Source organism: Oncorhynchus mykiss, chromosome 12 (assembly GCF_057628025.1).
Source record: "Oncorhynchus mykiss isolate SJ-2025 chromosome 12, ASM5762802v1, whole genome shotgun sequence".
In the NCBI taxonomy this organism is placed as follows: Eukaryota; Metazoa; Chordata; class Actinopteri; order Salmoniformes; family Salmonidae; genus Oncorhynchus; species Oncorhynchus mykiss.
In genome coordinates this window covers 9,595,794-9,610,591 of record NC_143033.1, presented here as the reverse complement: position 1 = coordinate 9,610,591, position 14,798 = coordinate 9,595,794, and the positions used below count along the sequence as shown (strand labels likewise).

At 39.7% G+C, this 14,798-nt stretch overlaps 1 protein-coding gene across 18 annotated transcripts in view; it reads right to left on the bottom strand.

The window, feature by feature from the left end:
• The window catches only part of LOC110536778 (putative E3 ubiquitin-protein ligase HERC1), a 103,403-nt gene that overhangs the window by 21,964 nt on the left and 66,641 nt on the right, over positions 1-14,798 (bottom strand). For all 18 annotated transcript variants that reach the window (XM_036936839.2, XM_090191640.1, XM_036936833.2 and 15 more), the window contains 14 exons: positions 14,492-14,756; positions 13,973-14,198; positions 13,513-13,784; positions 13,142-13,269; positions 12,791-12,915; positions 12,317-12,535; positions 11,957-12,084; positions 9,827-10,026; positions 9,348-9,462; positions 8,939-9,070; positions 8,672-8,773; positions 8,215-8,388; positions 536-835; positions 158-223 (listed from right to left, as the gene is read on the bottom strand). In XM_036936839.2, coding sequence (XP_036792734.2) covers positions 158-223; positions 536-835; positions 8,215-8,388; positions 8,672-8,773; positions 8,939-9,070; positions 9,348-9,462; positions 9,827-10,026; positions 11,957-12,084; positions 12,317-12,535; positions 12,791-12,915; positions 13,142-13,269; positions 13,513-13,784; positions 13,973-14,198; positions 14,492-14,756 — 2,452 coding nt within the window. The remainder of the gene's footprint in view (positions 1-157; positions 224-535; positions 836-8,214; positions 8,389-8,671; positions 8,774-8,938; positions 9,071-9,347; positions 9,463-9,826; positions 10,027-11,956; positions 12,085-12,316; positions 12,536-12,790; positions 12,916-13,141; positions 13,270-13,512; positions 13,785-13,972; positions 14,199-14,491; positions 14,757-14,798) is intronic.

Sequence of the window (14,798 nt, the reverse complement as noted above, 5' to 3'; positions counted from 1 at the left end):
CTATATAGGGAATAGAGCCCTATGTAGGCCCTGGTCAATAGTAGTGCACTATATAGGGAATAGAGCCCTGTGTAGGCCCCGGTCAATAGTAGTGCACTATATAGGGAATATGGTGCCATTTGGGATTTAGATATGGTACTGGAGACAGAAATCTTACCTCAGGTCTGGTGGTGGCCCAGGACATGAGTTGTTCGTCCATCATGAAGCTCCACTTACTATTGTCCTGAGAAAGAGGAGAGAAGAAGAGAAGCGAAGTGAAGAAGTGAATTGAAGTGAGTGCATCAACAAACTGTGTGAGCTGCCATACATCACAGTAAATGGAAAGATGAACAAATAACACTAAAAGTAAAAATAAAAAAACAGTTGAAGGAACACCATAATTGGTTGGCAGCTAGTCTGTTTCTCCAATAACACAACCCCACAGACTCCCAAGTGCCCTATTCTCTATGCAGCACACACTAATAGGGAATAGGGTGTCATTTCGGACACCATCCTAGTCTGAGGAAGCTACAGGAAGCTTCTACTTTCTGCTCACCAGGGGCTTGGTGAGTTCTGTGGTTCCTGCCTGCTGGAACTCTGGGACAGTGAAGGATTCTGGGAACGCTGTTCCCCTGGCGATGGCCTCCGCGCTCTTCACAGTGGTGGAGAAGGTTTGAAGCCAGCTCCACTCCATGGGGCAGGAGTGTGTGTGGTCGAGGCTGAGGCTGGCAGGGTGGTGGTGGGGGGGTCGGCAGGGCCGACACAGGTACTGTTCCAGGGAAAGACCGACGGTCAGAGAGGCCAGACTCTGGAGGAAGGCACTGTGGACCAACTGGTCACCCGCTGTCACGTGACTCTGTAGAGAGAGAGAGAGAGAGAGAGAGAGAAAGAGAGAGAGAGAGAGAGAGAGAGAGAGAGAGAGAGAGAGAGAGAGAGAGAGAGAGAGAGAGAGAAAGAGAGAGAGAGAGAGAAAGAGAGAGAAAGAGAGAAAGAGAGAGAAAGAGAGAGAAAGAGAGAGAGAAAAAGAGAGAAAGAGAGAGAAAGAGAGAGAGAAAGAGAGAAAGAGAGAGAGAGAGAGAGAGAGAGAGAGAGAGAGAGAAAGAGAGAGAGAGAGAAGAGGAGATAGAGAGAAACGCAGACACCCCACACACACACAGACAGACACCACACACACACACACACACAGACACCACACACACACAGACAGACACCACACACACAGACAGACACCCTCCACACACACACAGACACACAGACACGCAGACACACAGACACACGGATTAATCCTCAAGATCCAATGAGGTGGAAAACTACTGCATTAGCCGATGTTCCTCTGGGCTCAATAACCTTGCAGAGAGACGGGACATTTGTCTGTAAATTGGCCTTCAGTGACAGTTTGTTGAGGTCAGCAGCACTAGCGAAGGCTGGATTATATCCACCAAGCGTTCCCTGTAGTAAAACTTGCATAAAGTTAAAACCTCTGGAATGCACCGACATCACAAGTCACAAGCTGTTAGGCGAGCCTCTACAGAGTAAGTGTAGGAATGTAAATCCAAGCAGCCTCCTGCAGCAGTGTGGGAAGTCTCTCCAGGAAGACGGCCAAACTAACAAACTAATCAAGTAGATAACTAACTAACTAGATAACTAACCAAGTAGATAACTAACTAACTAACTAGATAACTAACCAAGTAGATAACTAACTAACTAACTAACTAACTAACTAAACTAACTAAGTAGATAACTAACTAACTAACTAAGTAGATAACTAACTAACTAACTAAACTAACTAAGTAGATAACTAATCAAGTAGATAACTAACTAACTAGATAACTAACAAAGCAGATAACTAACTAACTAACTAGATAACTAGATAACTAACTAGATAACTAACCAAGAAGATAACTAACCAAGAAGATAACTAACCAAGTAAATAACTAACCAACTAGATAACTAACCAGGTAGATAACTAACCAAGTAAATAACTAACTAACTAGATAACTAACCAAGTAGATAACTAACCAAGAAGATAACTAACCAAGAAGATAACTAACCAAGAAGATAACTAACCAAGAAGATAACTAACCAAGAAGATAACTAACCAACTAACTAGATAACTAACCAAGTAGATAACTAACCAAGTAGATAACTAACCAAGTACATAACTAACCAAGTACATAACTAACCAAGTACATAACTAACCAAGTAGATAACTAACTATATAACTAACCAAGTAGATAACTAACCAAGTAGATAACTAACTAGATAAATAACCAAGTAGATAATTAACCAAATACATAACTAACCAACTAGATAACTAACCAAGTATATAACTAACCAAGTAGATAACTAACCAAGTAGATAACTAACCAAGTAGATAACTAACCAAGTAGATCACTAACCAAGTAGATAACTAACCAAGTAGATAACCAAGAAGATAACTAACCAAGTACATAACTAACCAAGTACATAACTAAACAACTAGATAACTAACCAACTAGATAGCTAACCAACTAGATAACTAACCAACTAGATAACTAACCAACTAACTAGATAACTAACCAAGCAGATAACTAACTAACTAACTAACTAGATAACTAACCAAGTACATAACTAACCAAGAAGATAACTAACCAAGAAGATAACTAACCAACTAGATAACTAACCAGGTAGATAACTAACCAAGTAAATAACTAACCAAGTAAATAACTAACCAGGTAGATAACTAACCAAGTAAATAACTAACTAACTAGATAACTAACCAAGTAGATAACTAACCAAGTAGATAACTAATCAAGAAGATAACTAACCAATAAGATAACTAACCAACTAACTAGATAACTAACCAAGTAGATAACTAACTAACTAGATAACCAAGTAGATAACTAACCAAGTACATAACTAACCAAGTACATAACTAAACAACTAGATAACTAACCAACTAGATAACTAACCAACTAGATAACTAACCAAGCAGATAACTAACTAACTAACTAACTAGATAACTAGATAACTAGATAACTAGATAACTAACCAAGAAGATAACTAACCAAGAAGATAACTAACCAAGAAGATAACTAACCAAGAAGATAACTAACCAAGAAGATAACTAACCAAGAAGATAACTAACCAACTAGATAACTAACCAGGTAGATAACTAACCAAGTAAATAACAAACCAAGTAAATAACTAACCAGGTAGATAACTAACCAAGAAGATAACTAACCAACTAACTAGATAACTAACCAAGTAGATAACTAACCAGGTAGATAACTAACCAAGTAAATAACAAACCAAGTAAATAACTAACCAGGTAGATAACTAACCAAGAAGATAACTAACCAACTAACTAGATAACTAACCAAGTAGATAACTAACTAACTAGATAACTAACTAGATAACTAACCAAGTATAACTAACTAACTAGATAACTAACTAACTAGATAACTAACCAAGTGGATAACCAACTAACTAGATAACTAACCAAGTAGATAACTAACCAAGTAGATAACTAACCAAGTACATAACTAACCAACTAGATAACTAACCAACTAGGTAACTAACCAACTAGACAACTAACCAACTAAGTAGATAACCAACCAAGTAGATAACTAACCAAGTACATAACTAACCAACTACATAACTAACCAAGTACATAACTAACCAACTAGATAACTAACCAAGTACATAACTAACCAACTACATAACTAACCAACTACAGTGCCTTGCGAAAGTATTCGGCCCCCTTGAACTTTGCGACCTTTTGCCACATTTCAGGCTTCAAACATAAAGATATAAAACTGTATTTTTTTGTGAAGAATCAACAACAAGTGGGACACAATCATGAAGTGGAACGACATTTATTGGATATTTCAAACTTTTTTAACAAATCAAAAACTGAAAAATTGGGCGTGCAAAATTATTCAGCCCCTTTACTTTCAGTGCAGCAAACTCTCTCCAGAAGTTCAGTGAGGATCTCTGAATGATCCAATGTTGACCTAAATGACTAATGATGATAAATACAATCAACCTGTGTATAATCAAGTCTCCGTATAAATGCACCTGCACTGTGATAGTCTCAGAGGTCCGTTAAAAGCGCAGAGAGCATCATGAAGAACAAGGAACACACCAGGCAGGTTCGAGATACTGTTGTGAAGAAGTTTAAAGCCCGATTTGGATACAAAAAGAAGTTATCAAGTACAAATGCTCTCCATCCAACCTCACTGAGCTCGAGCTGTTTTGCAAGCAGGAATGGGAAAAAATTTCAGTCTCTCGATGTGCAAAACTGATAGAGACATACCCCAAGCGACTTACAGCTGTAATCGCAGCAAAAGGTGGCGCTACAAAGTATTAACTTAAGGGGGCTGAATAATTTTGCACGCCCAATTTTCCAGTTTTTGATTTGTTAAAAAAGTTTGAAATATCCAATAAATGTCGTTCCACTTCATGATTGTGTCCCACTTGTTGTTGATTCTTCACAAAAAATACAGTTTTATATCTTTATGTTTGAAGCCTGAAATGTGGCAAAAGGTCGCAAAGTTCAAGGGGGCCGAATACTTTCGCAAGGCACTGTAACTAACCAAGTAGATAACTAACCAAATAAATATCTAAATAAGTAGATAATGAAGTAGATAACTAACTAAGTAGATAACTAACTAGATAACTAACCAAATAAATATCTAAATAAGTAGATAATGAAGTTGATAACTAACCAAGCAGATAACAAACTAAGTAGATAACCAACTAGATAACTAACCAAGTAGATAACTAACTAGATAACTAACCAAGTAGATAACTAACTAGATAACTAACCAAGTAGATAACTAACCAAATAAATATCTAAATAAGTAGATAATGAAGTAGATAACTAACCAAGTAGATAATGAAGTAGATAACTAACCAAGTAGATAACTAACCAAATAAATATCTAAATAAATAGATAATGAAGTAGATAACTAACCAAGTAGATAACTAACCAAATAAATATCTAAATAAATAGATAATGAAGTAGATAACTAACCAAGTAGATAACTAACTAGATAACTAACCAAGTAGATATCTAAATAAGTAGATAATGAAGTTGATAACTAACCAAGCAGATAACAAACTAAGTAGATAACCAACTAGATAACTAACCAAGTAGATAACTAACCAAGTAGATAACTAACTAGATAACTAACCAAGTAGATAACTAACTAGATAACTAACCAAGTAGATAACTAACCAAATAAATATCTAAATAAGTAGATAATGAAGTAGATAACTAACCAAGTAGATAATGAAGTAGATAACTAACCAAGTAGATAACTAACCAAATAAATATCTAAATAAATAGATAATGAAGTAGATAACTAACCAAGTAGATAACTAACCAAATAAATATCTAAATAAATAGATAATGAAGTAGATAACTAACCAAGTAGATAACTAACCAAGTAGATAACAAACTAAGTAGATAACCAAGTAGATAACTAACCAAGTAGATAACTAACCAAGTAGATAACTAACTAGATAACTAACCAAGTAGATATCTAAATAAGTATATAATGAAGTAGATAACTAACCAAATAAATATCTAAATAAGTAGATAATGAAGTAGATAACTAACCAAGTAGATAATGAAGTAGATAACTAACCAAGTAGATAACTAACTAGATAACTAACCAAATAAAGATCTAAATAAGTAGATAATGAAGTTGATAACTAACCAAGCAGATAACAAACTAAGTAGATAACCAACTAGATAACTAACCAAGTAGATAACTAACTAGATAACTAACCAAGTAGATAACTAACTAGATAACTAACCAAGTAGATAACTAACCAGATAAATATCTAAATAAGTAGATAATGAAGTAGATAACTAACCAAATAAATATCTAAATAAGTAGATAATGAAGTAGATAACTAACCAAATAAATATCTAAATAAGTAGATAATGAAGTTGATAACTAACCAAGCAGATAACAAACTAAGTAGATAACCAACTAGATAACTAACCAAGTAGATAACTAACTAGATAACTAACCAAGTAGATAACTAACTAGATAACTAACCAAGTAGATAACTAACTAGATAACTAACCAAATAAATATCTAAATAAGTAGATAATGAAGTAGATAACTAACCAAGTAGATAATGAAGTAGATAACTAACCAAGTAGATAACTAACTAGATAACTAACCAAATAAAGATCTAAATAAGTAGATAATGAAGTTGATAACTAACCAAGCAGATAACAAACTAAGTAGATAACCAACTAGATAACTAACCAAGTAGATAACTAACTAGATAACTAACCAAGTAGATAACTAACTAGATAACTAACCAAGTAGATAACTAACCAGATAAATATCTAAATAAGTAGATAATGAAGTAGATAACTAACCAAATAAATATCTAAATAAGTAGATAATGAAGTAGATAACTAACCAAATAAATATCTAAATAAGTAGATAATGAAGTTGATAACTAACCAAGCAGATAACAAACTAAGTAGATAACCAACTAGATAACTAACCAAGTAGATAACTAACTAGATAACTAACCAAGTAGATAACTAACTAGATAACTAACCAAGTAGATAACTAACTAGATAACTAACCAAATAAATATCTAAATAAGTAGATAATGAAGTAGATAACTAACCAAGTAGATAATGAAGTAGATAACTAACCAAGTAGATAACTAACTAGATAACTAACCAAATAAATATCTAAATAAGTAGATAATGAAGTTGATAACTAACCAAGCAGATAACAAACTAAGTAGATAACCAACTAGATAACTAACCAAGTAGATAACTAACTAGATAACTAACCAAGTAGATAACTAACTAGATAACTAACCAAGTAGATAACTAACCAAATAAATATCTAAATAAGTAGATAATGAAGTAGATAACTAACCAAGTAGATAATGAAGTAGATAACTAACCAAGTAGATAACTAACCAAATAAATATCTAAATAAATAGATAATGAAGTAGATAACTAACCAAGTAGATAACTAACCAAATAAATATCTAAATAAATAGATAATGAAGTAGATAACTAACCAAGTAGATAACTGACTAGATAACTAACCAAGTAGATAACAAACTAAGTAGATAACCAAGTAGATAACTAACTAGATAACTAACCAAGTAGATAACTAACCAAATAAATATCTAAATAAATAGATAATGAAGTAGATAACTAACCAAGTAGATAATGAAGTAGATAACTAACCAAGTAGATAACTAACCAAATAAATATCTAAATAAATAGATAATGAAGTAGATAACTAACCAAGTAGATAACTAACTAGATAACTAACCAAGTAGATAACAAACTAAGTAGATAACCAAGTAGATAACTAACCAAGTAGATAACTAACTAGATAACTAACCAAGTAGATAACTAACTAGATAACTAACCAAGTAGATAACTAACCAAATAAATATCTAAATAAGTAGATAATGAAGTAGATAACTAACCAAGTAGATAACAAACTAAGTAGATAACCAACTAGATAACTAACCAAGTAGATAACTAACTAGATAACTAACCAAGTAGATAACTAACTAGATAACTAACCAAGTAGATAACTAACCAAATAAATATCTAAATAAGTAGATAATGAAGTAGATAACTAACCAAGTAGATAATGAAGTAGATAACTAACCAAGTAGATAACTAACCAAATAAATATCTAAATAAATAGATAATGAAGTAGATAACTAACCAAGTAGATAACTAACCAAATAAATATCTAAATAAATAGATAATGAAGTAGATAACTAACCAAGTAGATAACTAACTAGATAACTAACCAAGTAGATAACAAACTAAGTAGATAACCAAGTAGATAACTAACTAGATAACTAACCAAGTAGATAACTAACCAAATAAATATCTAAATAAATAGATAATGAAGTAGATAACTAACCAAGTAGATAATGAAGTAGATAACTAACCAAGTAGATAACTAACCAAATAAATATCTAAATAAATAGATAATGAAGTAGATAACTAACCAAGTAGATAACTAACTAGATAACTAACCAAGTAGATAACAAACTAAGTAGATAACCAAGTAGATAACTAACCAAGTAGATAACAAACTAAGTAGATAACCAAGTAGATAACTAACCAAGTAGATAACTAACCAAGTAGATAACTAACTAGATAACTAACCAAGTAGATATCTAAATAAGTAGATAACTAACTAACTAGCTGTACTGCTGTACTGTACTAACCCTCTCATAGCTGTACTGTTCCTGCAGTAGTGTGGGAAGTCTCTCCAGGAAGACGGCCATGCAGGGTGCACGGTTCAGACCCAGAATGCCCTGTGTTCTGAGGACGGTGCGGCAGGATGCCAACACGTGGTTCTGGGAGATCCAGTCTGACGTACAGCGGATCAGCAGAGCATCCTGTTGGAGTGGAGGTCAGACATCAGACCCTGTTCATTAGGTCTCTTTCTCAGTCTAAAAAGCTGTCCTCTCATCTCCTCCCCTCTCTTTCAACTGCACTGATCTGAAAGAAGTGACCAAGTGAAAGACAGCCTAATGATGATCTCCCACCATTCTGTTTCCACCTGCCAAGTCTGTTCCAATCAGTGGAGATGAAGGGGGAGACGAGAACAGACGAGGACAGGACAGATCGTAACGAGATAGAGCCTGAGGCCTAGTGCAATGAAAGGCATACTGGACTAACCTTCGACCTCCCGGAGCAGGCAGCCACCCCTACATTTGGTATCCAGGTGGTACTGACCACTGAGCCTAGGCCTGTCACCACTGTCTGTAGGATGGAACCATCCTGTAGGAGGGGGGAACCGGGATAAGATTAGAACACACGGCACTGATAATAGACAGAGGATGTTGTATTGATAAGGAGTTTATGTTATCTTTCTTTATTTATAATCTTTACTATGAGAAAACAGCACATTATTAGTAGCATAGTCCATCATGCTACAGCTCTCACCTGTAGAGACCAGATGTTGAGTAGTCCTCCTATACCTCCAGACACCAGGGCCAGACCACTGGGGCAGAACGACAGGGTCTTCACCGCTGTGATGTGACCACTCAGTCTGAACACACACTTGGCACTGCCACGCTAGGGAGGCCAAACGCCACATAGATCAGGACACAGTGAATAAAAGAGTAACTGGAATTGCATTGACAAATAAGGTAGTTATTAGAAGAATCCAAAAGGATAATAAGAAGAAAAATAATAGAAAATGATGAATTTCTGTTCCTCCACAAAGACAACTGACACTTTTCTACTTCCCATTAAGGTGTCAGAGGAAATGGGGGAAAGAAAGGAGACATAACCGAAGCCGCTTATCTCAGTCATAACTGAGCGCTACAGAACACACTGAGACTGTACTGACCTTGATGCCACTGTTGTTCTCTTGACTGGATGAGCTGCCCAGGAACTTAGGAACTGACACATTAGTGCCCCCCTGTGGCAGAGTCCACACATTCAGAAGACCATTCTGGCTCCCTCTAAAAAGACAGAGGAAATATAGGGAATAACTAAATCTAATGTCTACAGGGACTACATTTGACCCATATACAGAAATGTTGATCAATGTGCTTTGCCACCGTTAAATATAGCTAATAATGTACTAATTACTCAGTGTACACAGCTCACATTCTCCCCTTATTCCCTGGTACTCACACTCTCCCCTTATTGCCTGGTACTCACACACTCCCCTTATTCCCTGGTACTCACACACTGCACTTATTCCCTGGTACTCACACTCTCCCCTTATTGCCTGGTACTCACACTCTCCCGTTATTCCCTGGTACTCACACTCTCCCCTTATTCCCTGGTACTCACACACTGCACTTATTCCCTGGTACTCACACAGCCATCATAAGGCGTGGTTCGGGACCTCTGCCAGGCAGCGGGCACCACTCGGCCGTGTTGACGGTGCCCGTGTGGTACAGGGAGTGGAGGGTGATCCAGGTGCCTCCCGCCCGCCCCCAGATCTTCACCACCTCAGAGCGGCCCGTGGAGAGGAGGAGGTGGCCCGTGGGGTCCCAGCGCAGGATGCTGACACTCTCCTGGAGAGAGGTAGGGAGGATTGTGAGAGAGAGAGATGGAGGGAGGGAGAGAGAGATGGAGGGAGGGAGAGAATGACAAATGTTTTGCTTGCAATCTTGGATTTCCTGGATGTGTTGTTTTTCAGCTTAGTTTGCTGAATTGAAATAATTTACTGTATTTTCAAGAAATTCATTGATGGCAAGTTTGTTTGAGGACTGATGACCAGCTGAGCATTCTACTCAATGTATCCTCATTGGGCCCTGGTGAAGATTTGGTCTAGAGTTCCTTCCTGTGGCTTGAAAACAAGATGACATTTCTAAGAGCCAATAAACTAAGCGAAAAAAGAAATGTCCCCTTTTTCAGGACCCTGTCTTTCAAAGATAATTCGTAACAATCCAAATAACTTCACAGATCTTCATTGTAAAGGGTTTAAACACTGTTCCCCATGCTTGTTCAATGAACCATAAACAATTAATGAACATGCACCTGTGAAACGGTCGTTAAGACACTAACAGCTTACAGACGGTAGGCAAATAAAGTCAAAGTTATGAAAACTAGGACACTAAAGAGGCGTTTCTACTGACTCTGAAAAATGCCCAGGGTCCCTGCTCATCTGCGTGTACGTGCCTAAGACTGCGCTACAGGGAGACAGGACGGACAGCTGATCGTCCTCGCAGTGGCAGACCACGTGTAACAACACCTGCACAGGATCGTTGCCTATTGGCACAAACCCACCGTTGCTGGAGCAGACAGGACTGGCAAAAAGTGCTCTTCACTGACAGGTCGCGGTTTTGTCTCACCAGGGGTGATGGTCGGATTCGCGTTTATCGTCGAAGGAATGAGCATTACACCAAGGCCTGTACTCTGGAGTGGGATCGATTTGGAGGTGGAGGGTCTGTCATGGTCTGGGGCGGTGTGTCACAGCATCATCGGACTGAGCTTGTTGTCATTGCAGGCAATCACAACACTGTGCGTTACAGGGAAGACATCCTCCTCCCTCATGTGGTACCCTTCCTGCAGGCTCATCCTGACATGACCCTCCAGCATGACAATGCCACCAGCCATACTGCTCGTTCTGTGCGTGATTTCCTGCAAGACAGGAATGTCAGTGTTCTGCCATGGCCAGCAAAGAGCCTGGATCTCAATCCCATTGAGCACGTCTGGGACCTGTTGGATCGGAGGGTGAGGGCTAGGGCCATTCCCCCCAGAAATGTCCGGGAACTTGCAAGTACCTTGGTGGAGGAGTGAGGTAACATCTCACAGCAAGAACTGGCAAATCTGGTGCAGTTCATGAGGAGGAGATGCACTGCAGTACTTAATGCAGCTGGTGGCCACACCAGATACTGACTTACTTTTGATTTTGACCCCCCCCTTTGTTCAGGGACACATTATTCCATTTCTGTTAGTTACAAGTCTGTGGAACTTGTTCAGTTTATGTCTCAATTGTTGAATCTTATGTTTATACAAATATTTACACATTAGGTTTGCTGAAAATAAATGCAGTTGACAGTGAGAGGACATTTCTCTTTTTTTCTGAGTTTAATTAGTAGAAAACCCTTTTGTCGTCATTTTGATGTTGCCAGATTGACTTTAGTATAACACTAGCTAGCTAGCTAGCTAAGATTGAGATTGAGAGGAGACGAGCTAATGTTAGCATTGCTAGCTATTTTTGACGAACTTTGCTTGCTAATGACGTCGTCAATTGTCTAAAGTAAATTTGACAACATGATCATGATGGCAAAGTTGCTTCCTACTAGAATCGTGTCATATTCCGAAGCCCATATAGTGTAAATGAAACGAAAGAGTCATTAGCCCCCGTTCTACTTTAGGACATGGCAGCAGCGTCTGTAGAACGTTGATAACGATGGTGACGACGCGACCGAGTTGGTTAAAGAGTGGCCTGTAAACGACTACACATTTACATGGATGTAAAAGTCTGTGTTGACTTACAGGGAAAGCAGACAGTAGTAGGGGCTGTTCAGTCTCGTAGGATTCAGCGGTAGCCAGTAGGATCTTCCCATCAGGGTAACCCACAGCAAAGGGCTTGTCCACACTGTGCCACGCCACACACTGAGGAGCTGGGAGGGGAGCGAGAGGAGCAAGATATCACACATCAACCAGTCCATGACCACTGAGAACACTACTTATTGTCATAAACAAAGCCACTTCTGACGTAACGGCAACTTGGCTTGGACTCATGTTGTGGCTGCTGGCAGCTATATTTGACCACTTGTTTCCTCTACATAATAACAACAAAAAATAGCCACTTAATAGATCAGCAGTCAGTCAGTCAGTATAAATGTAACTCACATTCTTTCCTGTGGCAGCGGGTGAGCTCGGTGCTCTCAATGGAGAAGTCTTCAGTGACCTGCAACCAGCAGAGTGATCCGTCCAGACGCCCCACCAACAGGCTCTCTGGCTGGGAATCCTTCCCGGCGATGCCCCCCTGGGTGGGGAAGGGGTTGGAGGTCTGCACCCAGGAGAGGGCTGTCACCCAGGACGGCTGAGCCTCCACATGGCCCTGGGCTCCTGAATGAACCACAACAGAGAGATTATAAATTAATGATAAAGTTTGGGATTTACATAAAAAAAAAATGTAGTTCAGAATCTCAGATAAGATACATATTTAATACTTTCAACATATGAAATGAAGAGCAACGGAAAACCTTTTTTTTGCCAAGCTTTCGGTCACGGTTGACCTTCATCAGAGCATCCGAACATGAAAACACAGCTGAACTACACACATTTTTAAAAGGTTTGAGGACCAGTTACTACTGTACATACCGTTGACAGTCCAGATGTTGATGATCTTGTTTTGGAAGGCAGCGAGGAGGGTACCTCCAGAGCTCCAGTAGACAGGAGACACCAGGTGAGCTCCACCTGCTGCCTCAGAGCCCCGTCTGTCATCACTGGGGCAATAGGACAGGATTGGCATTAGCTCTACTCCCAACAGCACCACATCGTTCATGTCCCTGTTCCAATACTTTAGAAAAGCATCCTTCTTTTCAACCTTGTTTGCAATGATGGAAGTAATAGGGTGGTAACCTTGCATTTATGTGAGCTGCGCTTACCTCAAGGCAACAAAGAAGGAAACATTTCTGAAGTATTGGCCCATACTGTATGTCATGATGATACCTGATGCTACAGGAGTGTGTGCACTGCAGGTCAGCAGTGTTCTGGTTGACGTCCCACAATCTGACTGTCCCGTCCTGAGCTCCAGTGGCCAACAGACCCTGCTCATTGTTCCAAGTACAGCTAGTCACCTACGACAACAACAACCGGGTCAACATCAGTATCCAACAAACAGGAACTGATTATAGGAACCTCATTAGTAAGCATCACTTTCACTCTGGCTTTTTTTAATTAGTCTTTCCTCTCTCCTCAAACCGCATTGGAAGATAAAGTCCAAGGTCCCTTCCCTCAGACGTCTCCTTCAATGCGTTTTGAGAAGGATGTGAGGAGAGAGGATGAATGAATATTCGAGCGTAAATATCTTAGTCCCGTACCCTGCCGTGATGTCCCTCTAGCTTCTTCAGAGGACACTTCCTCAGGTCTCCAGCCATGTCGCTGTAGGTCTGAGGCCGGATGGGGTTGTCCCTCTCCCTCTCTGAGGCTGCCAGGGCCTGGACCAGCTGCTGGGCTGCCCACTGACGATGTTTACTGGTCAGCCTGGCAGACAGGGCACAGGCAGCCAGGGCGTTGGCCAGCTCCAGAGGGCCCACTCTCGCCCCCACCTGGGGAGGAGGTACTGCAGCAGACGGGCTACCAGCCTCTGGACCTGGACCAAATCGGGGAAACACAACAGCCGTCATGAGGTAGCACCAACCAATCAAACCTCTCTACAGGGTTGTGTCCAGTAGGGGGGAAATGCTACAGAGTGCAATGTGGATGTACTACCTGAAAAATATGTACCGTACCAAACATAACTTATTCTGTGACTTTGGCATAAAAGTACCTTCCTCTCACCTTTAGACTCGTGCTGCTCGGTAACGGTTCTCTCTGGAGAATAGCGGAAGCGGATGCCCTTCTCTGTGAGCAGGGAGACCAGACTCTGTGTGACCAGGAAGGTGGGAGGTGTGAGGGGTGTGACATCTTGTTGTGGCGCCCTCTTCAGGGTGGAGGTCAGACGAACTCTCTGTGCAGGATCACTGATGGCACCAAGGTTCATCCCTGTGGCAGCCGCCATCAGATCCTAGAACCGGACCAAGGGGTGACAGTGTAAGTAGAGAAAGATTACAGTTACAAGAGCACCATATATTCTACAGACGGACGGTGATGGAAAAATGTAGACACCAAGGTTGGGGTCAATTCAAGAAGAAAACCGAAATTCCATATCCTGCCGACTACGCCAAACGTAAGACATTTGTAAGACATACAATTGGAGTTGGAATTTGAAGTTCACTTCCTGAATTGAAATGGAATTACCCCAAACTTGGTAAACAGTCTAAGACATATGGAGCCAGCCATGAGTACAGACTCACACACCTGAGTGCAGATGTCCACCAGCTCCCTGTATGCTGTGGGGCTGTGTGAGACCAGGCTGCCTATAGCGGAGCTAAGGAAGGAGAGGAAGGCAGAGCTGCTGCTCTCTGTAGCCCCACCACAGCCTCTGCCACCCCCTGCTACCCCTTGCTGGTCAACACTGGTATGGACCCGGCCTGCCGCCGCAAGGCACATCAGACGCACCAGGATACGGATGTCTGCCAGGCCCAAGCCCTCCAGACCACTAGAGGCACTGCACACTGACACACTGGGCAAAAGAGAGAGAGAAGTAGAAAGAATGAAAAAGGAG